Source organism: Microcebus murinus, chromosome 2, assembly GCF_040939455.1.
Source record: "Microcebus murinus isolate Inina chromosome 2, M.murinus_Inina_mat1.0, whole genome shotgun sequence".
Classification (NCBI taxonomy): domain Eukaryota; kingdom Metazoa; phylum Chordata; class Mammalia; order Primates; family Cheirogaleidae; genus Microcebus; species Microcebus murinus.
This window is the reverse complement of record NC_134105.1, coordinates 36,998,925-37,026,904: the sequence shown is the minus strand read 5'-3', so window position 1 is coordinate 37,026,904 and position 27,980 is coordinate 36,998,925. Positions and strand designations below refer to the sequence as shown.

The 27,980-nt window shown below is 38.1% G+C and overlaps 1 protein-coding gene across 5 annotated transcripts in view; it reads left to right on the top strand.

The window, feature by feature from the left end:
- The window catches only part of AGBL4 (AGBL carboxypeptidase 4), a 1,333,072-nt gene that overhangs the window by 787,956 nt on the left and 517,136 nt on the right, over nt 1-27,980 (top strand). For 4 of the 5 annotated variants that reach the window (XM_012776132.2, XM_012776133.2, XM_012776131.2 and 1 more), the window contains one exon: nt 25,883-26,099. In XM_012776132.2, the coding sequence (XP_012631586.1) occupies nt 25,883-26,099 (217 nt within the window). The remainder of the gene's footprint in view (nt 1-25,882; nt 26,100-27,980) is intronic. The other variant, XM_075998177.1, reaches the window with a different exon arrangement.

Sequence of the window (27,980 nt, the reverse complement as noted above, 5' to 3'; positions counted from 1 at the left end):
GTTATAAGTATTAAATAAACTAAACTGGATAAAGTATTTAGCACAGTTACTGTCATATAGCAAATGCTCATATAACACTGTGTTCTTCTCTTCTTTTTCTGAATTGCTTAGCACTGTATCTTTCAAAGGAGAATATATGATATAGGGGAATTGTCAGAGCAGGCAAAGCTTTGGCAAATGTGACAGTGTTCTCTGGCTTTGGAGAAGTTTAAGCTTGGCTGGGTACCACTTGGCAAGGAATCTAATTATGATAACTAAAACAAAAAGCCATACTAGATGAATGGACTTTTTATCCCCTCCTGCATAATGAAATATTCAATTCTACCATTTTTAAGGAAGCATTCAATTACCTGAGTAGGATTCTCCAGTAGTATCTATACTCCAAGAACCAGGATTTCAAAGTCAGCCTGTTTGTTGGCCCACTTACCCATCCTCACCTGGACTCTCTACCATCCCTTGAATAGAACTTTAAAAGTAACCTTGCAACCTTGAGTCTGGCAGGCTCCAAACATATTGTCATTCACCTACTACACTATCATTTGGTATTCATTTCCACTTTAATTTAATAAATATTTTGCAAATGCTATATTCCAGGCCTTATGTGGACCCTGGAGAATAATATTTAGTCCATAGATATTTATTAATCACTTTACTATGTGCTAGACTCTGTTACATATCCTGGAGACACTATATGAACAAGACAGACAAAGCCTTTTCCCTCCTAAAGCTTTTATTCTAGTGGGTGAGACACATAACAGAACAAATATATACTATAATACCAGGTGTTGATTAAGTGACATGAAGACAAGTAAGGCAGGACAAATAAATAGGGAGTTATGGAAGGAGGAGTATTTTAGATCCTGTGAGAAATTTGAGTAAAAATATGAATGAAAGAGAGAATTAGCCATGTGAATATCTAGAGGAGACCGTTCCAGGCAGAGGGAACAGCATGGAGTAAGACCCAGAAATGAGAACAAGCAAGAAGGCCATTGTAACAGAATGGGCAAGCACAAAGAAAGAGATCTGAGAAATAGCCGGAAGTTCAATTAGATGTAGAACTTTGTAAGCTGTGGTAAGGACTTTGGATTTTGCCTTAAATTTTTATTGGAAAGCCACTGGAAGATTTTCAACAAAGAAATTAATGTGAATCTGACTTATATGTTTAAAACATCACTTTGGCTGCTAGGTAAAGAATCAACTAAAGAGGGCAGTGAAGGGGAAAGAGCAAGACCAAAGACAGGGGCATCAATATAGATATTGCTGCAGTGGTTTAAGAGAAAGATAGCGGGCTTCTGGCAGAGAGGCTGTGGGGAGGGTGCTATAGTGGCCCAGCAGAAAGACAATGGTGATTAAGGGAGACTGATGGAGGCATCTGCAGAGATCTAGGGAAGAGCTGGTGAAGCTAGAGATGGAGAGTGGAAAAGAGATTGGAGTCAGAATATATCTCAGATGTAGTATCAAATGAACTTGCTTGTGGATTTAATATGGGATGTAAGAAAAAGAGAGGAACCAAGGATGACTAATAGGCTTTTAGGCTCAATGATTGGTTTGTGCCATTAAAGAAAGAAAGTCAAGAATTCTGTTTCAGATATGCTAGGTTTGAGATGCCCATTAGACACCCAAGTAAAGATCTGTAGTGGGCAATTAGATGTCTGAAGCTCAAGGGACAGGTAGGACATGATATATAAATTTGAGAGTTAGCAGCATATAACTGTACTTTAAAACCCTAGGATTGGATTAGCACATAGAATAGGGGACAGAGCATATTCTGGGCCTTTCAGGAGTTTGTAGTTCCTATTTCTCTCCCCTACTACTCTGTGAAACCCTGTTGAGACAAGGCCATTTGGATTTAGCTGTTTCCTAAGTACGTGGTACCAAGTATTGGTCAGAAGGAAGCAGTGGTTACCTGTTTAGGTTGAGAATCAGACACATCAGGGTTTTGATGCTAACTTTACCACTGGTCAGATGTGTGACCTTGGGGAAATTGCTTACCCTCTTGAAACCTGTTTTCTCATTCTTAAAAGGGACATGTTAATAGTAATGAATGGAATGTAACAACATCTATTATAGAGTAAGCCCTGAATAAATGCTAACTGCGCTTATTAATAAGTATGCTTTCCCCATCCTCTTCTCCTCCTTCTCCCTCCTTTTGGTCATCTTTGGGTATAAATGAGTCTGGAAGCAAAATGATTACTTCTGTAGCTGTTTACAATGTCTTACTCAATGCAGAGAGTGATTCTAGTGTTTTAACTGACATTATACTTAGTTACTGTTTATTTACATAGATTATATTTTCATTGTATTTAATGTCTTAAAGTCTTCTTTGTAAAGAAATAAACTGACTTGAAAAAACTGTGCTTGGTCAAAGAATGCGTGATTATAAAAATAATGAGTATATAAGAAGCTATTATCCATGTGCTTGGTCAGTTTTCACCTTTTTCCCCACAAATCTACTTGGAGTACTTAACACAGTTTTACTTTGAAGATGTATCTGGTATTTTATTCACAGTCAATTTTTAAGCATCCACTATGTGGTAGGTCCTTATTATACCAAGACATATAAGGAAAGCTAATTGTTCTCAAGTAGTTTCCATCTAGGAGGGGGAGACATGCACACACACACACACACACACAACACACATACACACACACTTCAGTGAAGTGATGTAGATAGTATGATAAAAATCTCCTTAGGGTACTGTGGAATCCTACACCTAACTAATTTTAACAACAAGGCACATTTAGGAGTATAATTGAGTTCATTCTCTATAGCTTGAAGTCTCTTTGTAGTTTGTCAGAGAGCACTAGCAGCCAGCATAAAATGATTGGTGCTTGTTTGACTAAGAAAGGAGAGGTGCTTATCAGTGACTCTGCATGAGGGAAATACTTGTTTCCTGGTGTGGCTTGGAATGGCAACAGTGAAGACCTGGAGCACTATAGGAGGCTTTTAAATATTTAGTCTCTGCCAACCCACAATTGAGGTATTGTGTATTTAACTTGATAGAGAGATGAATTATAAATGGAAGTCTTTTCCTACCGTTTGCTCAATGTGTGTTGACAAACATCCCATCATTCTTAGGGAAGCACATGCCATGGGGATTACTGCAACATTCTGCAGACAATTTCCTTGTAGGGTTTTCATTCCATATGCCGCTTTTCTTCATTGCAGGTGCCATTTTATTTATTAAAACACAATTGTTGAATAGGGAACTTTTCCAAACTCCCTCTTCTTAGAGTGGCATTTTAGAGCTCAGTTCAAACTCATTCTCTAGTGAATGTATATAGTCAGCTCCCCCATTCACAGTTCTGCATCCATCTGTTTAACCAACCATGGTTCAAAAATATTTCAAAAAATTTTTATAAATACAACAATAAAAAATAATATAAATTTTAAAATACAGTATAACAACTATTTGCATAGCATTTATATTGTATTAAGGATTATACATAATCTAGAGCTGATTTAAAGTATACGGGAGGATGTGCTAGGTTATATGCAAATGCTACACAATTTTATGTAAGAACATCTGAGACTTTTCATGTCTGGGGGTCTTGGAACCAATCTCCTGAGGATATTGAGAGATGATTATAGTTATTCTCAAGATTTTGACTCTTTGAAGCATAAGGAAACCCTTGGCCAGCTCAACATAGTAGTCAACTATTGCATTAATAATTCAATTATACTTAAAAGAGAAAATATATCATCTTACTTAAAATTGAAAGCTGTAAAGTTCACAATTCTATGCCAATTGCCAGGGCATTATATCCTATATATTTTTGTATGGATAATCTTGGCCCTATCCACATGTTCTTTCTTAGCCATTTATCTAGATACACAGTTTTGTTGAGTTCTGAATTTTCAAGAGAGCATATTAGATCTATTCTCTCTACTTAGTTGACTGAGCAGTTATGCCTTGAGTGCAGTGGTTCTATTTACCATTTAATTCATCTATTCAATCCACATATTGTGCTAGGAACTTCTAGACACTGGATGTCTATCTCAAGAAGCTTATACTCTAGTATGGAAAGAAACAAAATTTCAAATGGTAACAAGTGCTAATAAGAAAATAAAACAGGATTGAGAGAGAGTGACTTCAGTAGGAGGTTTAATTTAAATTAAGTGGTCAGGAAAGACTCCTTTGTGGGGGATGGCTTCTGGAATGAGATCTGAAAGATGAGAGGGCATTGGGGAAGAACATTCAAAAGAGAGAAAACAGCAAAGGAAAGGTCTTAAAATGGGAATAAACTTGTATTTCAAGAAAGAGGGCCAGTGGGATGCAATGAGAAGGCATTGGAAGGTTTTAAGCAGATGTGTGAAAAGATCTGATATTAACTTTATAGAATCTCTTCCTTAAACAATATGCAAAATCTTGGCTCCATCTTCACATACTTTTCTCTCTGCTGAGAAATTCCTTTATAACCACTTCATCTTTTGGTGAACTCTTAAGCATCCATTCATCAATGCCCAACTCAAATGGATATAGTGACATCCCCCTTCCACCAATTGCATGCTTTCTCTGTGCCTGCTCTTTCATCACAGCACTCAGAGCACTTCTTATTGTGATCATCATGCTTACATCTCTTGCAACACTGAATTTTCTGGGAGGTTGGTGAGGGTTGTGTTTTGTTCATCCCTGAATCTCCAGTACTTAGAAAGATGCTCTCACAGAGAGACGCTGAATGTGTTGATTTAGTTTAGCAATATCCATATAGAGCTGCTTGGACTGAGTCAGGAAATTGAAAATTAACTGAATTTTGAAATTGGAGGTAGTCAGGTGAGGCATACTACTCTCATAGGCAGAGCTCCAGATCTCTTCTTCAGGTTGTATCTGTGGGCTGCTATATATTCAAAGGCACGTTTGGTCAGCTGAGGCTTTGCTGCTCCCAGTGATATGGACACTGGTATAGCTCCATTCTGACTGATTTTAGAGTAAATAGAGATTTCTATAATTTCTGACAAAAACTTAACCAGAAAGAGCAGAGTTTCCACCCTTTCCATCCCCTTCCCCAAAATATGCATTCACAATGCTTGGAATCTATCTTTAGCAAGCTAGAGGCATTGGGGTAGACTGGGACTCATTTTTGAGAAATATCATATGCTATAAGGTCTTAGCCCAAAAGGACAGGAATCACTGCTAAATGTATTCTTCAAGTCATTGGCGCCCCTGGGACCAATGTTTCCTAAGTAAGCCATGCTTCCTAATAAATTTTCCCTTAAAGCCTCTGTCCTTCTATTTACCCCTTGATCCCATCACATATGCCTTCACTCCATGGGATTTTTTTTATTCTATTCTTTTTCCCTTTATTGCAATAACATGTCAGCTTGCAGAACACTTTTTCAGTCTTATGCTTCAAGACAGAAGATCAGCTTAGGGAATAGGGCCTGACCTCCCTAACCAACCTACTATCAGAGCCCTCCTTTTCCACGCTTAATACCACTTTCCCTATGCCCACTCCAAATTACACACCTAGAACTAGGATTCCTCCTAGAACTCTCTCAGAAAGAATTAGATTGGTTGTGAGAGCTTTTGACATGAAGTTGGCTGCTGTTCAATATTACTGCCTGGAACAGGAATCTTACGCTTTTCTTCTAGTTTAGCTAACACTTCTTAAAAAGTCTACCATGTGGACCCTGATAACATTTCCTAGATATCCTTTCCTTCATGCTGTTTTAGGCAAGACAGAGGATGCAGATGTAATGCAGGAAAATAACTTGGAGAAAGTAGAGCATATATATGATACCTTTGCTTGATGATATTTATTAGTTTTACCTTCAGACCCACCCCAGTCCTTACGACTTGGTTCAAGTTCCTCTTTACACCCTCACCAATTATTTCCACATAAAACCTATGCTCAGGTACAAGGCTGTTACTTTGAATACGTCATGCACACGCTAATCTTTGCTCCTTTGCATATACTATTTCCTCTATCTGAGAAATCTTTCCTCCTATTTGAACAAAACTATATTTTATCCCACTGTCAAGATTTAGTTTAAGACCTGGTGTGATGGCTCACGCCTGTAATCCTAGCACTCTGGGAGGCCGAGGTAGGAGAGGATGGCTTGAGCTCAGGAGTTCTAGACCAGCCTGAGCAAGAGCGAGACCTGGTCTGTACTAAAAATAGAAAAATAAATAATTTATTTTAAATAAAATAAATAAAAATATTTAGTTTGAAGCCACCATCTTCAAGAATCCTTCCCTGATCACCCCACATATGGCTTTTGTGTACATACACATTATTTAGTACGTCCATAGAGGCAGGATAGGGTTCTGTTTAAGTGTTAGATTGTTAGGCTCTGGAGTGAAAGCCCCTAACTAGCTGCCACTAACTAGCTGTATGATCTTCCATGTGCATGCTCCATCTCCCCTACCACACTCTATTTCTTATTTAACCCAAGAAGCAGTTGAATATCTGAGTTGCTCCTCCATAAAGGTGAATTAGGCAGCTGCCTACATGGTGTGATTTTGAGCTATATGACCTAAATATTTTTTCCTACTGGCCTTTGATTAATGAATTGAAGATAATTTATAATACTAATAGTATTATAATGAAATTCTGAAAATCATAACCTTATAGACTTTGGAATCCTGGCATGTCAATTCTAGAGAGATTCTTTTAGGATCAGTAAGTTTAATCCTAATTTTTAATATACCAATTTTGTTTTTTAGTTGGAACAACTGCTTTTCAGAGAGGTAAATGAGTGCAAAGGCCATATATGAAATTCAAATTTTTCTTTCTCAACATTATTATTCAACAACATAATTCTAATTATTTAAAGGCAAATATGGCTTATATTGATGTTTTCATTGTCTGTAAATTGGTTATGCATAAGTGTGTAAGATACAATTTTAGTTGCTAAAAATAGAAATCTATTGTGTTTAACTTAGGCAAAAGGAAATGCATTTGAAGGATATTGTGGACTCTCAGAATCAATGCGAGGTGGAGACCTAGACTTGAAGGAGAGAAGGAAGCAATGAACTTAAGCATAGGGGAGCAGGAGGACAAAAGTGGCCTTTGAGTGTAACAGTCTGCAATCTGATCAGAACAGAAAGGAACGCCAAGTCTTTCACTATGTTTTCTCTGCTAGAGATGCAGATTTCATGGAGGGCATATCTAGTTGGTCTGGATAGGAGCATGTGTTTTGGCAAGGAACAGCAAAGCCTTTTCTTCTAGTTCCATCAAACTATACCCAATGGGGAAGAAGTCATTTAAATATATGAGATATTTTTGGTATGTGGAAGAGGAAATAGATGCTGAGCAGTCAAACTTTAATAATTCCCATACAACAAGAATCCTTCATGTATATAAAGGGAAGTGGACAGTAATAAGAGATACCAACTGTAGCTAACTAGTGTATATCAGGAGTTTTACTTATATTTTATTATTAGATACTTTAAATAAATCTGTGAGAAAAATACTATCATTGCCATTTCACAAATCACAAAGTTGAAGGAAAAAGAGGATAAGTCTCTTCCCCAAGGTTGTGTAATTAAATGCCAGGCAAAACCTGGATCTGTTCAAAGCCAGATCTGTTTGCCATTGTTCTCAGCACTACTTTGAACCTTCGTGCATGTTAAAAGGCTAATGCAATTCCTGGCACCTAGCAGGTGCTCTGTCCTAGAAGGACAGGAGCAACAGGGAAACATCAATGGCACTTGCTGGTACCTCTGCCTACAACAGTCTTCTTCCAGAAGTCCAATAGGCTAATCCTTCACTTCATTCAAATAAATGTACCTCATCAGAAAGGCCTTCCTTGACAACCCTGTGTAACAAACTTGCCACCCCCTCCTTTACTTTCTATTCCTTTATGCTGTCTTTTTTTTTTTCATGGCACTTATCACCACCTGAAATACATATGTTTGTTTGTTTGTTCTCTCCCATAAAAACAGGCACTTTGTTTCATACACTGTTTTATCTTCAGCATCAAGAGCAGTGATTGATAAATAATACTTTAATGAATGAACAAAATAAATATAAATTGGAAGAGCTGTTCTCAGCTCTGCTTCTAACCTATGTGTGGCTTTGGCTCAGTCATGTATCTCTCTAGGCTTCAGTTACAAAATGAAAATGTTGAGCCAGATCAAGTCTAACCCTCCTTTGCCCCGTTTCTTGCCATCCAAATTGTTTATCTATTTATTTCATTTTATATATTGTGCTTTTCTTCTAGCTTTCTTTTGAAGAAAGCATTTTTGTAGCTAAAAGTGTTTAAAAGATACCAGACTAGATGACCCCTAAGGTTCCATATCTCTATTAGGGTACAGATGTGGTGTTAGTATAATGGGTTAATAGACTTCTTAAATAGATGACAAAGAAAATCTTTCAAAGAACAATTAAGCATTTCTTGTTGGAAAAAATGAAAAGTTTTTCACCTCCTGTGCTTCAGATTCCCAAATTTCAGGAAGCTGGTAGATGACTTCCAGAGTTCATTTACTCATTTCAATTACCAAAAGCTCTTTACTGCATCCATTTTATTATTTTAATTAACATAATAACCCTGAAAAGTGGTTGTGAAATATATGAATTCAGAAATTCTAAGATTAATAATCTACTGAAGTATGAAAGCTTTTCATGTAATTTTTTACTGTGTGAAGATCAATGGTGTAGAAAGGAAGCTGTACCATTTGCAGGCAGATGGGCACTGAGAAATTGATTTACAAGACTGTCTTTCATGTTATGAAGGCCAAAATGTCAGAGCTAAGTCCTTTGAATCAGCATTTCAACCAGTTACTCTGTTAGGGAATGGCCTAATGGGGTATCACTGGGACCACCTTGGTAGACAATGGCCTTTGTATATAGGGGGGTCACTGAGAACATGCTTAAAATCCATTAGTAGCTTTTCATTTCTTTTAGGGTAAGTCTTTACTCCACATGGCTTAGATGCTGTGCTATAGGCTCTGGCCTCCACCTTCCTTTCCAACTACATCTTTTACTACTCCCTGCCTTATTCACTATCTCAGTCATGCATTCATTCATTGAATAAATCAAAATTATTTATTTAGTGATTACTATGTACCAGACTTAGGTTATCCACTAGGGATTCATGGTGTACAAATAGAGGTATGGATCCACTTTAATGGAACAACGAAGACCGATATTAAGCTATAATGAAGTATGATACATGTTATCATAGGGTAGTACAGGTATAACAGGGTGTTGGGGATAGGATGAGTGGTGGGCATAACTAATCTATGTGGAGGGAGGACTTCCCAGAGGAAGTGAGATCAAAGATAAGCTATTCTTGACATATGAAGATTATCTGAGGAGTTTAAGTAGGCTCCTGTGGTTTGACAACCCAGCTCATCTGTGGACTTACTCCTAGCTATTAATATTTCTGACACTCAGTCCCATCCTGTAGACAGTGAGTAAGAGGCTCTGACAAGAAAATGAAGGCTCCTTCTACCCCCCAGCATATTTTGCTCAGAATTACAACTAAGTCCTGACCTAACTTGTTCTCCTACCATCATGGTGGACTTTTATTTTTCCCTTACCTCTGACTCCTCTATCAAACTCGATTCCCATCCCCCCAACTTGTTCTGACCCTGATAACCTGAGGCTTATTGCTGAATCTAGCTCACCAATGTCTTGCTGTTGTCACACTGCTAAAGTGATTCTTCTGGCATGATTAGGCAAGATTTACTTTCCTAAGGAAAAGAAAGGAATGTGTCAGACATTCCTAGGGCTGTGCCATATCTCAGTCTTTGTTCTTCAGTCAGTGCTTTGCCTCCCCAGCCCAAACCTCATATTTCACAGCATGCCATTCCTATGCATCCATAGGTCATCAAATTGTTATCACATGGAACAATGACCTGGCTTTGGCTTCATCATCCTCTTTCTGGATACTGACACCCTATATCTCCTCAAGATTCCCATCCCATTCCCTTTGAACCCATGCCAGCCTTTTATTCCTAGTAGGGTAGGCCTTACTCCTATTCCCCTCTACCGTGGTGAGAATAATTTCCACATGTTCTGGCTTGGAATCTGGTATGTACATCATCTCTGCTAAGTAATTATACTTTCCTTCTCACTGATTCTGATCACATCTTCATCCACTTTGAGACTGTGATTTTTACCTCCCCCACTAGAAAACTGAAAGTCACTTGCTACTACTCTCTGCCCCTCATAATTTTTCTTCTTGGCAGTCTACTTCCTTAACTGCTGACTCAGTTTTGGCTCCAACTTCATTGTCTCTTATACCCTGTCCCCTTGAGCTTGGAAACCTATTTTTTGGACCAAGTCATTTTTCACATTGCTTTTTGGCTAAGCTCTTTGGATTTGGCAACCTGGACTCTAAAATCCATTTCTTGGCTTCCTTGGACTCCAGGTCACTTGAGTCTACTCTCATGGTTTATTCCTCAGTCTTTACATGGGGGTTCAGTTGAGTTCAGTTCACTTAGTGAAGAAGTACTCCCTGTGCTGAGATGGGAGGTAGGGGGAGGAGAGGAGTCCAGGGAGATGGCAAATCAGATGAAGCTCTAGATGGTCCTATTTCTCTAAATTTATTTGTATGCCTCTAAGACCCCCAAAGCTTGGTCATATGTAGCTTGTAGTACCTCATTCAATGAGTACAGGGGGACAGTCTATAACCACTCTGTGCTGGGGGTCATTATAATGATACCTCAACCACAAGCATCACCACCCAACCTCCTTTGGTGAACCAGGCTGAACTCTGTGTGTATAGGTTGGAAGATCTCACAGTGGCTCCTCACATGGTAGGGTTCAGTGACAATGAATACTTTTGCTTAGAAGCTCTTACCTGATTAAAGTGGAAAAATAAGCAGGAAAAAATCCAGAAACAAACCAAGATACTACATTATGCAGAACCCTCTCTCTGTAGAGGTGGAGAAAGGCTTTATCTGGATAACTAATGCCTTTATCATTTCTCTGAGAGAAGTGCTGTGTGAAACTTGGGCAAAATCTATTAATAACTCGTGGAACAGCTTAGAAGCCCCTCCACGAAAACACCCACCCTACCCAGCTCTGTGGGAACCCATAAGCCTACTGCGGGCCTAGAATTCCTAGCCCACGAAGGCTACTGACAATCAGCCTTGTTACCTCTATGGAATTATCCATTCACCAGCACACACTCACTCTGTTAAATTAACTAATATCTATTATGAGTCAACCATGTGTCAGGTACTGTGTTAGATGCTACATTATTCACTGGTGAACAAAAAAATCAGATACTATCTCTACTCGCATAGAAATTACAACTTAGTTGGAAATGTAAACTATAAACAAACAAGCATAATATATACATAATTATAAATTGAGGTAATGCTTTGAGGGGAAGAACCTAGTTTATTTGAGGGAGACCAACAGAAGAATCTAATTTAGGTGGTTATAGGGAAGATAACATTTTAACTGAAAACATAAATAAATAAAAGAAGAAGAGTAGAAGCTACCTAGGCAAGGAAAGGGGTTAATGTGGAGTAGGATAGATAAAACAAAAAGTATTCAAAGGTCCTGAAATGAACTACAAATTCAGTGCATCTGAGGAAGTAAAAAAGTCATGTTAAAGAGTTTGGATTTTATTCCAGCATAATTGGAAATTGTGAAATAGTGAGGTGACATGATCCAAATAAGTTCTGAAAAGGCTATGTGGAGAAGGAAATGTAAAGAAATAATAGGAAAAAGAAAGCTGGGAAGGTTAGGAGATTTTTTTTTTCAGCAAACTAGCAAAAACATAGAAATATAGACAAATAGACATATTGAAGGAGTCTTTTGGAAATACATTGAAAATCTTTTGGAGAATTTAAAGACCTTAGTGAGAGGTGAGATGTGAAAATTTCAGTAAATAATATCAAGCCCAAAAACTTAGTATCATTATTGACTTTGCTCTTACTTTCACATTTAATATCCATCAACAAATATTATAAGTCTACTTTCAATGTAGATTCCAAAGCCCACAAGTTCTTACCACCTCCATAGCTTCTGTTATTACCTAGCTTATTATGATACCTTGCCTGGACAACCATAACAGCTACTGAACTGGCCTCCTTTTTTCCACTCAGCCCAACCTCCATAAAAGCTCTTACTAAAGCCTGCAAAGCCCTATAATCTAGTCTCCTAACCTGCTTTCTCACTCACTTTCTCCCAGTCTCTTCTTCCTCACTTATTCCTATTTATTCACTCTCACCTTCCTACCATTCTTAGAGACACATGAAGTTTATTGCTATCCTTGAACCACCATGCTTGCTGTGTGCTCTGGTTCACTCTTTTCCCAGTTATATTTATGACTTAGCTCCTTACTCAAATTTCTACTGAATGGTCACCTCTGACCATCCTAACTAAAAAGCCCTTACATTACTCTCTAACCCCTTACCCTGCATTCATTATACTTAACATTTTCTTATATAAATTATACATTGATTTATCTCCTTTTTCCATTAGAATTGAAGTTCCATGAAAACATGGAATTGCCTTTTTTTTCCTTCTGAAAGGTCACCTCCAAAAGGAAACACCAGTTCTCTAGAAATGGAAACCAACCAAAATCAAAATATTGAAATGACAGATAAAGAATTCCAAATATAGATTATAAGTAAGTTCAATAATAAAATAGAAAATCATTACACAGAAACCACAAAAAACAATTCATGAAATGAATGAAAAATTCACAGAAGAAAACACACAAGAGTTTAAAAACCTATTTGTGAGAATAATTGACAAAAACTTCCCTGGTCTTGCTAGAAATTTATATATCCAGGTAAAAGAAGCTCAAGGAACACCTGGAAGGTTTATTGCATAAAGGCAATTGCCACAACACATAGTCATCAAACTAGCAAAAGTTAACGTGAAGAAGGAACTCCTGTGAGTAACTTACAAAGGAAAACCCATCAGGCTAACTGTAGATGTCTCAAGTGAGAATTTATAAACCAGAAGGGATTGGGGCCCCATCTTCAGTCTTCTCCAACAGAATAATGGCCAGCCTAGACTTTTATATCCTGCAAAACTAAGTTTCTTATATGGGGGAAAAATTAAGACCTTTTCAGAGAAACAAACACTGAGGGAATTAGTCAAGACCAGACCTGCCCTGCATGAAGTACTCAGATTTGCACTATACATTGATCAACACAATAGAAATCCACCAGTGTAAAATCAACCCAAAGCTAAAGCGCAGAGCCCATATAAAATAATGGCTCAAGAGCTAAAACAAAGCAATAAGGTTCTATGCAACAGGATGGACAGAAATGCATCCCACTTATCCATTCTTTTAATAAATATGAATGGCTGGAATTCCCCACTCAAGAGACATAGTCTGACTGAATGGATTAAAATAATACAAGCCAAGTATCTCCTGTATCCCAGAAAAATATCTAACCTACAAGGACTCATTCAGATTCAAGATAAAGGGATAGAAAAAATATTCCATGCAAATGGAAATCAAAAGAAAGCAGGTGTAGCCATTCTCATATCAGATAACAGACTTCAAATCAACAATAGTAAAGACAGACAAAGACAGTCATTATATCATGGTAAAGGGAACAATTCATCAAGAAGATAAAACAAGCAGAAGAAAAGAAATAACTAAGGTCAGAGCAGAACTAAATGAAATCGAAAACAAAAAATAATATAGCACTTTATTTTTGCAAGAATGTGGAAACAACCCAAGTGCCCATCAACTCATGAGTTCATGAGTGGATTATTAAAATTTGGTATATGTTTACAATGGAATATTACTCAATTCTAAGAAACAACAATGAGCTAGCACCACTTATATTATCCTGGATTAAGCTTAAGCCCATTATCCAAAGTGAGGTGACACAAGATCAGAAAAATGGGCCCTACATGTACTCACCATCAAATTGGTACTGACCGATTAACACTATGGTGCTCAAATGGTGGTGGTGTTCACTAGGGATTAGGGGCTTGTGGGGGTAGACTCAGATCTGAGGGATGTGGTGAGCATTATGGAGGGGAAGGGCATACCTCTAACCCTTGCTAGGGAGAGGCAAAGATATAAAATGTAACCAAAATGTTAAAAAAAAAAAGTATCGGGTGTTGGGCAGGTGGGAGGGAGGAGGAGGGGATGGGTATATACATACATAATTAGTGTGATGCTCACGATCTGGAGGATGGACACGCTTGAAGCTCTGAGTCAAGGGGGCAGGGGAGGCAAGGGCAGTATATGTAACCTTAACATTTTTACCCCCATAATATGCTGAAATATAAGAAAAGAAGATAAAATATACACCATGAAAAAAAATAATATAGAAAATTAGTGAAACAAAGAATTGGCTCTTTGAAAAGATACAGAAAGTTGATAGACACCTAGCTAGATTAGCCAGAAACAGAAAAGAAAGGACCCAAATAAGCTCAATTAGAAATAAAAAAGAAGATATTACATCTGATATCACAGAGATATAAAATATCTGTGAATACTACAAAAACTTCTATGCATATAAACCAAAAAAGGTTGAAAAACTGGACAAATTTCTTGAAACACACAACCTCCCAAGGTTTACCCAGGAAGAAATAGAACTCCCGAACAGACCAATTACAAGCAACAAAATTGAAGCAGCAATAAAAAAACTTCTAACAAGTAGAGTCCCAGACCAGATAGTTTCACAGCTGAATTTTATCAGACTTACAAAGAATAACTGGTACCCATACTGCAGCAAATATTTCATAACATCAAGAAGGAAGGAATCCTCCTCAACTTATTTTACAGAGCCAGTGTCATCTTGATACCAAAGCCAGGAAAGGACACAACAACAACAAAAAGGAGCACTATAGACCAATATCCCTTATGAATATAGATATAAAAATCCTCAATAAAATTCTAGCAAACTGAATTCAATAACACATCAAAAAAATAATAATCCACCACAACGAAGTGGGCTTCATCCCAGGGATACAAGGATGGGGTTCAACATATGTAAATACATAATGTAATTGACCACATAAACCGAAGCAAAAAGAAGGATCATATGATTATCTCAATAGATGCATAAAAAGTATTTGATAAAATACAGCACCTTATTTTGATAAAAACTCTTAAGAAAAGTGGCATGGATGAAACATATCTCAAAATTGTAAAAGCCATATATGACAAACCCACAGCCAACATCATACTGAATGGGGAAAAGTTGAAAGCATTCCCACTCAGAACTGGAACAAGACAAGGATGCCCAATGTCACCATTTCTATTCAACATAGTGCTGGAAGTCCTAGCCAGAGCAATGAAGCAAGAGAAGGAAATTAAGAGTATCTTTATGGGGAAAGAGGAGGTCAAACTATCACTTTTTGCTGATTATGTGATTTTATTTCTAGAAAACCTCAAAGATTCCACCAAGAGACTTCCGGGATTGATAAAAAAAATTCAGCAACGTCTCAGGCTGCAAAATCAATGTACACAAAACAGTAGCATTCCTATACACCAACAGCAGTCAAGCTGAGAATCAAATTGAAAACTTAATATCTTTCACAATAGCTACAAAGAAAATAAAATATCTAGAAATATATTTAACCAAAGAGTTGAAAAGTCTCTACAAAGAGAACTACGAATCACTGAAGAAGGAATTTGCAGATGATATAAACAAATGGAAAAAATATCATGCTCTATGAATCAGCAGAATCAACATTGTTAAAATGTCCATACTACCCAAAGTGATTTACAGATTCAATGCAATCCCCATCAAAATACCAACATCATATTTCACACAGATCTAGAAAACAGATAGTATTTGTTGAAGAAAGGAATGGGTGAAAGACAGGGAGACATTAAGGTCAATTCAGATTTCATGCCTATACAATTAGATGGATGGAGATAGTGAGGCTAGTCACTGAGATTGGAGCACTTTTAGAAGCTCAGGTTTGGGGGATGTCAGGAGATCATCAACTTTAATCTGCTTAAATTTGAGGCAACTTTGAGACAGCCAAGAGGAGCAATCAGGTTGACAGATGGATAGGACTATTAAATAACGTATCCCAACTGAAAGTGAACAGGAGAACTAAAAGTAAAATTTTGTGTACTTTTAAAAATATTGGTTTTTTTTGTAAATAATGATAGAAGCTTTATTCATTTCTACATATAACAGATACCTGAGAACCCACATTGAGCTGGGCATTAAACCAGGAGCTAGGGCTACAAAATTAATTAAATATAGCACTTGCTCTCAATTTGGTTTACTGGGAGTGTATACAGACAAATAAAAACCAATGATAAATGAAAAAAGATAAAGTACAATGGTAGATGTACATGATACATTAAGCAAACCCCACTCCTTTGAGACTGCATCAGAGCATTTGATGTACACACAAAAAATTTAGGCAAACATTTTGGTTACATACAAAGCCTTATCTCCACCTAAGCCAGGGGTACAAGTGTGCCCTTCTCCTATACAGTGCACTCCATATGTATTTGTTGTGAGTTTACCCACTCTCACGGCCCCCCTTTCATCTGACTGGCACCCAATAAATATTACTACCATGTGAACACCTTAGTGTCGATCAGTTAGTACCAATTTGAAGTGAGTACATGTGGTTCTTCTTTTTCTATTCTTGTGATACTTCGCTTTGAAGGATGAGCTTTAGCTCCACCCAGGATAATATAAGAGGCTAGTTTACCATTAGTTTTTATGCTTGAGTAGTATTTTATGGTATACATATATGACATTTTATTAATCCACTCATGTATTGATGGGCACTTGGGTTGTTTCCACATCTTTGCAATTGTGAATTTTGCTGCCATAAACATTTGATTACAGATGTTTTTATTGTAACATGTCTATTTTTTTCTTTTGGGTAGCTGCCTAGTAGTAGGATTGCTGGATCAAATGGTATTTCTATTTTTAGTTCTTTGAGATATCTCCAAATTACTTTCCACAGAGATTGTACTAATTTGCAGTCCCACCAGCAGTGTAAGAGTGCTCCTATCTATCCGCCTCCAGGCCAGCATTTGTCGTTTTGGGACTTTTTTTTTTGTTTTTTTTTTTTTGTTGTTGTTTTTTTTTTTTTTTTTTTTTTGAGACAGAGTCTCACTTTGTTGTCCAGGCTAGAGTGAGTGCCGTGGCGTCAGCCTAGCTCACAGCAACCTCAAACTCCTGGGCTCAAGCGATCCTCCTGCCTCAGCCTCCCGAGTAGCTGGGACTACAGGCATGCGCCACCATGCCCGGCTAATTTTTTTATATATATATCAGTTGGCCAATTAATTTCTTTCTATTTATAGTAGAGACGGGGTCTCGCTCTTGCTCAGGCTGGTTTTGAACTCCTGACCTTGAGCAATCCGCCCGCCTCGGCCTCCCAAGAGCTAGGATTACAGGCGTGATAAAAGCCATTCTCACTGGGGTTAGGTGATAGCTCATCATGGTTTTGATTTGCATTTTCCTGATGATTAGAGATGTTGATCATTTTTTTATATGTTTGCTGACCACTATTCTGTCTTATTTTGAAAAGTTTCTATTCATGTACTCTACCCACTTTTTAATGGGGTTGTTTGATTTTTGTTGTTGTTGTTAATTTTCTTAAGTTCTATAGAGATTCTTATTATCAATCTTTTATCAGATGTGTAGCATGCATATATTTTCTCCCATTTTGTAGGTTGTCTATTTACTCTGATGATAGTTTCTTTGGCTATGCAGAAACTTTTTAATTTGATCAGGTCCCATTTGTTTTTTTGTTGTTGTTGTTGTTGCTGCTGCTTCATATGGAACCAGAGAAGACCTCGTATAGTCAAAACAATCTTAAGCAAAAAGAACAAATTGGGAGGCATCAATTTACCAGACTTCAAGCTTTACTACAAGGCTATAATAACCAAGACAGCATAGTATTGGCACAAGAACAGAGATATAGACCTTTGGAATAGGACTGAGAACCCAGATATAAAACCATCCTCTGAGGCAAAGGCAATATATGTAACCTAAACATTTGTGCCCCCATAATATGCTGAAATTAAAAAAAAAAGACCATAATGGCTGGATACTTTCCAAACAGCCTTCATATATATATAATGAGTGTTGAAGGAACACTTTTTTTACTATATAATAATACTTGTGAATGTAAAGTTTCTTAGTTGATTATATAATTTGTTGCCATGTCTTTTGTAGTCATACTTTTCATTATTAAATAAATTTCTTTTATCATTTTGTAAAAAAACAAAACCATCCTGATATTATCATCTAATCTTTGACAAAGCAGACAAAAATATACACTGGGTAAAAGAATCTCTATTCAACAAATAGTGCTGGGAAAATTGGATAACCACATGCAGAAGATTGAAACTGAATCCACACCTCTCACCTTTCACAAAAATCAACTCACAATGGATAACAGACTTAAACCTAAGGAGTGAAACCTTAAGAATTCTAGAAGAAAATGTTGGGAAAACTCTTATAGACATTAGCCTAGGCAAAGAATTTATGAAGAAGACCCCCAAAGCAATCAAAATATTTATTGAGTGCCTTCTTTACACTAGGTCCTATGCAAGGTGAATACAAGGAGATTCCAGTCTAATGACTTCACAGCCTGAACCATTATTGTTATTTCACCCAAGACGTAGCAACAAAGTAACTTGGGTATAAAACTTCAGTACAAACCTGAACCATTGCAGCTATGGCCTACCACCCCATCCCAAAGCAGGCAGCATTCTAATACTGCCTCATATACCATCCCATACCCGATCAAAAGACAATTTAAAAACATAGTTCTTTTTGCATAAGAGTTTCACAACAACCCTAAGAGGGATACAGGATACTTTTAGTAACCACATTTGACAGAGAGGTACAGTGAGGGGAAGAGTACAGCAAGAACTTGGACTTGAATCCAACTCCTAGCTCCTTGTCCAGTATCCTCTTCATGCTACCTCTCAGGAATCTGGATTGGAGAAGATAGAGTACATGCAGAGCCTCTCCTTGCACAAGGTGCTTGACCCTGGAGTTTCTGACCGTACTGTTATTCTGCAAGCAGCCATCTGTGGTAGGAATATTGTTGCTGTCCATGACTAGGGGGAATACAGTCTCAGCTATTCCTCAGCTCTAAACCAGCCCAAGTAATTGGGTTTAATTTTAATTGTTTTAATGGCTCGAAATTAATAGAAGCAGCTGCTGCCACAGTGTGTGGGTGTCCTCTAGAAGGCACAAAGAAAAAACAAAACAAAATAAAAAAACCAGATGTATAAAATAAACTCTGAAAAATAAACAACACAGTGTATAGGTAAAAAGGTTAAGAATTAAGCAGGGTCTTTTTGTTATCAAAAATTTGGCTGGCAATATGTAGCACTGTCTCTCCTCCCACCCCTAGTGCTCATCAGCCCCAGATAAGATAGTAATCTGATTAGACACTAGGGTATAAAAATTTGCTGCCTGTATCTGAGCACTCCCTCACTTTCTCTTTCTCCCCCTCCTTGTGACTCACAGATTAGCTGTGACAAAGTACGTAGAGAGATAAGAATAGATGTGCTGGTGACAGGAAACTATTATAATTATTTAGGGGAAGATAGGATTGGAATTAGGAGTGGGTCCTGTTTGCCTAGGGAGTGTAGATATAACATGGGCATCCTTGATGGCTGCATCAGACATCAGAGAGGAAGAGAAGAGAGCCACCTGGATCAAGCTGGGTGATCAAGCCTAGTCATACCAGCCAAATGTATACTAAAGCCCATGTGTTGGCATGGATGACAAATGAGAGATTCAGCTACCTTCATGAAGTGAAGAGGAATGAAATCTTATCTCAATTTCAAATATTCCTAGGAAACTGGATGCCAGTTTTCTTCTCACTCCTGGGCAAATGAAGTAAGGGAGAAACAAGAGACTGTGTAACCACAATTTTGGGATAAATTTGAGGTAGCACATCCTTGGTATGGTGAGAAGACTATGTCCTTAGCAGTCAGGCAATAGCATGCATTGAACAGGTAATGCAGCTATTGGCGTACAGAAGGTGCTTAATATGTGGATTTTTTTCCCTTTTATTTCATCATATTATGGAGTTACAAATATTGTTAGGGTTACAAATATTGCCCCTACCCCCCAACCCCAGTGCGTCCAATCCCTCGGTGGTGTGCACCACACACATTATGAAAACATATACACCTTTCCTCCTCCCCCCTCCCGCCTGCCCACCACCCGATAAAAACTTTGTTTGTTTGTTTGTTTGTTTTGTGGGTTTTTTGACATTTTGGTTACATTGTATATCTTTGGCTCTCCCTAAGAAGGGTTAGAGTTATGCCCTTCCCCTCTGAAGTGCTCGCCACATCCCTAAGATTGGGTCCCCACGCCCCTCCCGAATCCCTGGTGAGCGGTTGCCACCATTTGAAAACCATAGTTTTAATCAGTCAGTACCAATTTGATGGCGAGTAGATGGGGGGGCCCATTTTCCATGTCTTGTGTCACCTCGCTTGGATAATGAGTTTAAGCTTAATCCAGGATAGCATAAACGGTGCTAGCTCACAGACATTTCTTAGGATTGAGTAATATTCCATTGTAAGCATATACCACAGTTTAATTATCCACTCATGAATTGACGGGCACTTGGGTTGTTTCCATGACCTTGCAATAGCGAATTGTGCTGCTATAAACATTCGTGTGCAGATGTCTTTATAATAGAATGCCTTATGCTTTTTTGGGTAGATGCCCAACAATGCTATTGCTGAATCGAATGGTATTTCTATTTCTAGAGTTTGAGGTATCTCCAAATTCTTTTCCACAAAGGTTGCATTAATTTGCAGTCCCACCAGCAGTGTAAGAGTGTTCCTGTCTCTCCGAATCCTCGCCAGCATTTATTGTTTTGGGGTTTCTTGATATAGGCCATTCTTACTGGGGTTAGGTGGTATCTCATTATGGTTTTGATTTACATTTCTCTAATAATTAGAGAAGTTGAGCATTTCTTTATATGTTTGCATGCCATTACTCTGTCTTCTTTGGAGAATTTTCATTTCTGTTGCCCATTTCTTGATGGGATTGTTTGATTTTTTCTTGTTAATTCTTTTAAATTCTAGATAGATTCTTATTATTAGACCTTTATCAGAGCTGTAGAGAGCAAATATTTTCTCCCACTCTGTGGGTTGTCTATTTGCTCTACTGATGGTTTCCTTGGCTATGCAGAAGCTTTTTAATTTGATCAGATCCTATTTGTTTATTTTTATTTTTATTTTTTTCATCATATTATGGAGGTACAAACAATGTTAGGATTACAAATATTGCTCCTGCCCCCTCCCTCCCCCCGAAATGTCCAATCCCCTGGTGGTGTGCATCGCACATGTTATGGAAACATACATCCCTTTCCTCCTCCCCACTCCTGCCTGCCCACCACCTGCTAAAAAGTTTTGGTTTTTTTTAACATTTTGGTTACATTGTATATCTTTGCCTCTCCCTAAGAAGGGTTACAGTTATGCCCTCCCCCTCCAGAATGTTCGTCCCATCCCTAAGATTGGGTCCCCTCCCCACCGAATCTCTGGTGGGTATTGCCACCATTTGAAAATCGAAGTTTAAATCAGTCAGTACCAATTTGATGACGAGTAGATGTGGAGCCCATTTTCCATGTCTTATGTTGCCTCACTTTGGATAACAGGCTTAAGCTTAATCCAGGATAGCATAAATGGTGCTAGCTCACTGTCATTTCTTAGGATTGAGTAATATTCCATTGTGAGCATATACCACATTTTAATTATCCACTCATGAATTGATGGGCACCTGGGCTGCTTCCATGATCGTGCAATAGTGAATTGTGCTGCTATAAACATTCGTGTGCAGATGTCTTTATAATAGAATGTCTTATGCTCTTTTGGGTAGATGCCTAACAATGCTATTGCAGGGTCAAATGGTATTTCTATTTCTAGCTGTTTGAGGTATCTCCAAATTCTTTTCCACAAAGGTTTCACTAATTTGCAGTCCCACCAGCAGTGTAGGAGTGTTCCTGTCTCTCCGAATCCTCGCCAGCATTTGTTGTTTTGGGATTTCTTGATATAGGCCATTCTTACTGGGGTAAGGTGGTATCTCATTATGGTTTTGATTTGCATTTCTCTAATAATTAGAGAGGTTGAGCATTTCTTTATATGTATGCATGCCAACAAACTGGGAGGCATCAGTCTTCCTGACTTCAAACTCTACTATAACGCAATAATAGTTAAATTAGCCTGGTACTGGCACAAGAACAGAAGCATAGATATCTGGAATAGATCTGAGATACCAGAGATGAAACCATCAGTATACGCCAATCTAATCTTTGATAAAGCTGACAAAAATATACATTGAGGAAAAGAATCTCTCTTCAACAAATGGTGCTGGGAAAACTGGTTAGCTACATGCAGAAGAGCGAATCAGGATCCCTACCTTCTCACCTCTCACAAAAATTCACTCAAGATGGATAACAGACTTAAACTTAAGACATGAAACCTTAAGAATCCTAGAAGAAGATGTTGGGAAAATCCTGTCAGACATTGGCCTAGGCAAAGAATTTTTGAGGAAAACCCCCATTTGTTTATTTTTGATGCTGCAGTGATTGCCTTGGGGGTCTGTAAGTAGGAGTTCACCAAGTAGGTAAGATGGCAGGGGAGGCAAATTTGTGTGAGGAAGTTGTGAATAGTTCAATATGAATGGAGCATAGGGTTCAAGGAGGGAGAACTGAATGGCGATGGCAGAATCTCAAGGATATCATGGGGAACCTTGTGGACCAAACTGAAATGTGAGGATAGGGAGTTGCTTGAAGAGTTTTTAGCAAGAGAGTATCATGAGACCAGATTTTTCTGGAAGTAGAAGGTAAGGCTAGGAATTGGGTAGCAAGGGGAAAAGGAGGGTGGTAAAATACTATAGGGATTATGAGCACAGGCTTTGGAGCTACACTGGCCCAGGTTTGATACATGCTCTGCTGCTTACTAACTTTATGACCTCAGGGAATTTTTTTTTATGTCTCTGGGCTTCAATTTTCTTATCTGTGTAAGGGGGATGTTAACAGCCTCTCGCTCATAAGTTTATTGGGAGGATTAAAAAATAATACATATAAAACACTTAACACAATGCCTGAGACATAGTGAGAATTTAATAAGCAAAATAAGAGAAAAACCTGAAGTACATTCCAAATTAAAGAGATATTTTTCCTCCCTAGTTCCACCCTCTTTTGCCTTTATTCTTTGCATTAGTTAAAAGCCCTGACAAATTTGGCCTGCTGAGCCCTTCTCAAATAGATTTCTGTTTGCATCGTTGTCAGAGTCTGGAAAATCTAACCTCTGAGCAGCATCTGAGCTTCCCTGGATGATTACCCCAGGACCCATTGCCTCCACTCTGTCTGCTAATCAGGTTAGGCATCCTGACCCACCTGGGAGAGGAGCTGGAACAGCTGCAGGCAGTAGATGAATTCTCCTGATAGCACATAATCAAATTCAGTGGTGATGGCAGCCTCCAAGAGTCAAGTTGCTGAACTTGGCTAGAAGAGGAGAAAACTAGGGTGACTAAATTTAAAGCATGAATCCTGATTGGATATACTGGTAAATGAAGAGTTGACAACAGTGGTCATAACCTGAGGGACCTTATGACTGTAGGAAACGCCTGCATATGAAAACATGCTCACCAGGGCTATAAGAGACTCTGACTCTGACCTTTGAGTCAGAGCCTGAAGTGACTGTCACAGATCATTGGCTGGAGACCTCAAGACCACTTTCATTGGCATTCTCTGCAAATACAAATCTGGAACCCTGAAACTTGCTAATTCTACCAGCCTCACATTCCTGCATCTTCAATCATGTCACAAATGTAGAACATCATATATTCTGGCTATATTCTTATCCCCGCACTGGTCTGTTCTCTCTCTAATGGTGACTTTCCTCTGCTTCTTTCCCTCTCCAAACCTTTCCACTTTCTATTTTTTCCTTTGGAATTCAGCTCCATGATTAATAAATTCACTTGGATCCTCAGTTGTTTAGTCCGCCTCTTCCTTTACTCTTTGTCTTGACCAATCTATATGCTTGGAATATGATACTTAGATATTTGCTGAATAAAACAACAGGCTAAGGCCTCTCTTGGAGGACATCACTTCCCCCGTTGCCCTCCCAGGACTCATTCGTTCACCTACATTCCACGTATAGGAACAGAAGAAGGCAACTTTTCTCCTCTCTCCTCATGTACCTTCTAAGCCATATTTCTCTACTTTATAACTGGTTGCTCCATAATTTCAATTTTATTGAAATTTATAATTTCAATGTAGGAAGGTTTAGGGTAGCAATCTGGTTATAAGGAGGAGTGCCTATGGAGTTTGTTTAAAGCTACATTTGCATTATGAGAAGATTATTGTTACTTACATTTTTATTCACAGTGGCTTTAGGAGTGGGAGGTAAGTGGACTCTATTGGGGGGCCTAAGTACATTCCTAAATAGCCTCTGATACTACACTGACTTTTGTGTGGAAAGCTTTGTTCCTCTGTTACTTATGCTGGGTATCTAGTATCCTACCCTCCTCCTCAGCACTTTAAGATTCTTACCCATATTAGACCCTATGGTCCACCACTTTGGCCACTTTTTCCTGCTATAATAAAATATTAGAATATTTAATTAAATCTAATGTAATCAAATATATGTATAAGCATCAGTGCCACAAAACCTCTGCTCTTCCACAGGAATCCCATAGTCTCAGAAAGACACCAAGGTAGAAACAAGATTCTGCAGTGAACACTAGCATGTTATAATTCTCTTGGATCTATTTCTTAAAAAACTTTCTCCAGAGTATTCTACCTGAAGCAAGCACCATTCCTGTTTTTCTCAACCTCATTTCCTATACCTTTCTCTTCACATTTTCCTCCATAAGCTCCTGTGCTTCTTTTCTTCTTGATTGAATGCTAAGCCACTACAGGTGAGCCTTGCATCCTCCACCCACTGTTCCTGCACTTCCTGTAAGCATCCTTGCCCTTAAGGATCTTCCAAACCTATCTCTGTGGACAAGACTTGTGAAGCAGTTGATTAAAAGGCAAGAATTACTGCAACATATGTGAGCTGAACTAACCTGGAATTGTCAATGCAGGATCATGGAAAAGGCGCTGTTTGAGATGGGTATTGTAGGATTAACAGGATTTGAAGAGAGAAATGAGAGGCATTCTCGGCAGGGAAACAGTGTGAAGAGTTTGGATATCATAAAGCATGAGAGGGTGCAGTAACTCTATAAAATGTAAAGAAGTTATGGGAACTGTGACTGGAACATTTTTCCCTTCCTCATGTTTGCATCTCAGTCTTACTGAAGAATGAGCATGATTTCTTAGCAAAATTTACCACACAGCACATTTTAAAGCAGTATTTCCCAAAGTGCTTCTGTGGAAAATTAGGTGTTATGGAATACTATGTCAAAAAATAATAATAATAATTTAGAGAAATGTTGAATATTTTCCCTCCCTTGAATATTCACAAAACATATTAGTTTATTTTAAAAGCTCTGAATTAGTATTATAATAAAAGTGCTTAACTTCCCTAGGAAAATAGGCATCCCTCATTTATATCTCTATGAGATCACACTCTTTATTTTCCCTCAAGGCACTTTTAGAGTCTGCAACTATATTTTTTATTTATTTTTAATATTTTATTGACTGCTTCCACACTAGAATATATACTCCATGAGGACAGAGATCTTGGCTGCCTCATTTATTATTTTATATCAAGACTTAGGCATATGATGTCTGGGCATATGATACGTGCTCAAGATAAGGATAAATAAATGAATAAAATCTGTTAATTTTTGCTTAACTTTGTACTTTCTAACAGTTGAGAAAGGATAGCACTGGATTTTGAACAAAGTGCTGCCAGAGTCAAGCCTGTTTTTGACTCTGTGTGGTTTGTGTCATTGTTGCCCCACTCCTACAACCCAGGATTCTTCATGTTAACAGTTTTTCTCCTAGGCATTCATTCCTATTTATTACCTTTTGAAGTTTGAACAACTATCTGATATGCCCAAATTTCTTTGTTTGCATCTTCCAGGCAAAGGCTTCCACCTAAAAATGTTTACTACTACCGTTGCCCAGACCACAGGAAGAATTACGTGATGTCCTTTGCCTTTTGTTTTGACCGAGAAGAAGATATTTACCAATTTGCTTACTGCTACCCGTATACTTACACACGCTTCCAACATTACCTTGACAGTCTGCAAAAGAGAAACCTGGATTACTTCTTTCGGGAGCAGCTGGGCCAGAGCGTGGTAAGACCTGTGCCAGATTTGGGATGCTCGTTGAGAAACAGACAACCTTAGGCTAGGGACTTATCAATGGGTTTTTATAGACTACAAATAATGAATATTGGTCCTTTGTAGATTATATAATCTGGAAATGGTAATAATTTAATAAATTTATATTAAATAATATAGTATAAATAATTATTATATAATTAATATTTAATAATTCTTTAAAATATTGTTTTTATTGTGTGATTCATTGCTACATTGGGCACTAGGAAGTCACAGAATAAGATATGAGACAGCTGGTTGTCTTTCTTAATGAAGCTGATAAAGCTCTTTAAAAATATATAAAAGTTCTGGTGAGTTCCCAAAACTCTGAGAGAAAAGACTTCTACTGGGTGTTACAAAAGGTGTGAAAGCACTTTATGACTATGAGCCTCTCAAATGAAGAATAAATTTGTTTCTGAGTGACTCCAACTTGCCTGCAGTACAGGTTAGCAAGTAGTGTGCAGTCTGGCTGTACCGAGCAGTGAGTTCTGTCTTTGCTATCCACCAGTTCCCAACCCTTCTTCCCTGCTCCAGGTTTAGTTCTGTCAGTCTGAAGATTTCAATCCTCCACTCCATATTATTTTCCTATTGCTGATGTGACAAATGACCACAAACTTGGTAGCTTAAAACAACACAAATGTACTATTTTATAATTGTGGAAGTTAGAAGTCCAAAATGAATCTCACTGGACTAAAGTCAAGTTATTAGCAGAACTGTGTTCCTTCTGGAGACTCTAAGCAGAATTCATTACCCTCCCTGCCTTTTCCAGCTTCTAGGGTCTGCTTTCATTCTTTGATTTGTGGTTCCCTTCCATCACGAAAACCATCAATAGCTGGTTGGGTCTCATGCTGTATCCTTCTATACTCTCTTGCCTCCCTCCTTCACTTATAAGGATCTTTGTGATTATGTTTGGTTCTGGATTAATCTCCCCCAAATCACACCTGTAAAAGCCCTTTTGTAATGTATGGTAACATATTCACAGGTTCTGGACATTAGGACTTGAACATCTTGCCTCCCATCCCTGCCCGAACCAGAATCTGAAGTTGTTCTTCATATTGGATTCATAGGTGTTGTTCTTTAATGTCAGCAATACTTTGGTTGCTAATAAAGAATAATCAGGTAATAATTTGGTCTATGTTTCACTCTTTAAGAAGTATAGATTGTGTCCCTAAAATGGGCATATTGAACAGGCTTTATAGGTTCCAAGTGAAGATACTGGTGGAATTGGCAAAAGATACTATACTTGGGGTTCTAATATGTGTTGGTAGATAAATGGACTCTTCCTGATGACTGTGAGTTCCACATAAAAGTGAGTCCCAGTTCTAAATAATTCCAGGATACCCCCAAAAGAGAAATAAAGAAGGCCTGTGTACAGCTCAGGTACCTGAGAGCCAAACCTGGTCATGATGTTATTCTTATAGTCTGAGATTCTCTATGAACTAAGATTTTGTTAAATATCTTTCCTCTACTCCAACCTTCTTCCCAACAGTGCTTCTGGTAGGTGTCATTTGTATCCAGTGCCTATATATTTTGAACTAAAAATTGTGACACATGGTGTATCAGTCAGCATGCTAGCAGGAAACAGATGGCAGCCTCAAATTAGTACGGTTTAATAAATGGACTATTTACAAGGTGTGGGCAGTGTGTAGGGAAACCACAAGATATAGTGAAGTTCCCAGGGGATAATAACAGCCCCCTGGGAAGGGTATGAAGGGAGGGATTGGTTACTAGAACCTGATAGTAGAGAGTTGGATAGCGAACCATCTTGAAGGGAATGGTGACCTTCAGTTAAGGTATACAGTTAGCCTGAGATAACTCCTCAAAGAGGGAGATGAGAAATAAGAATACATAAATCTC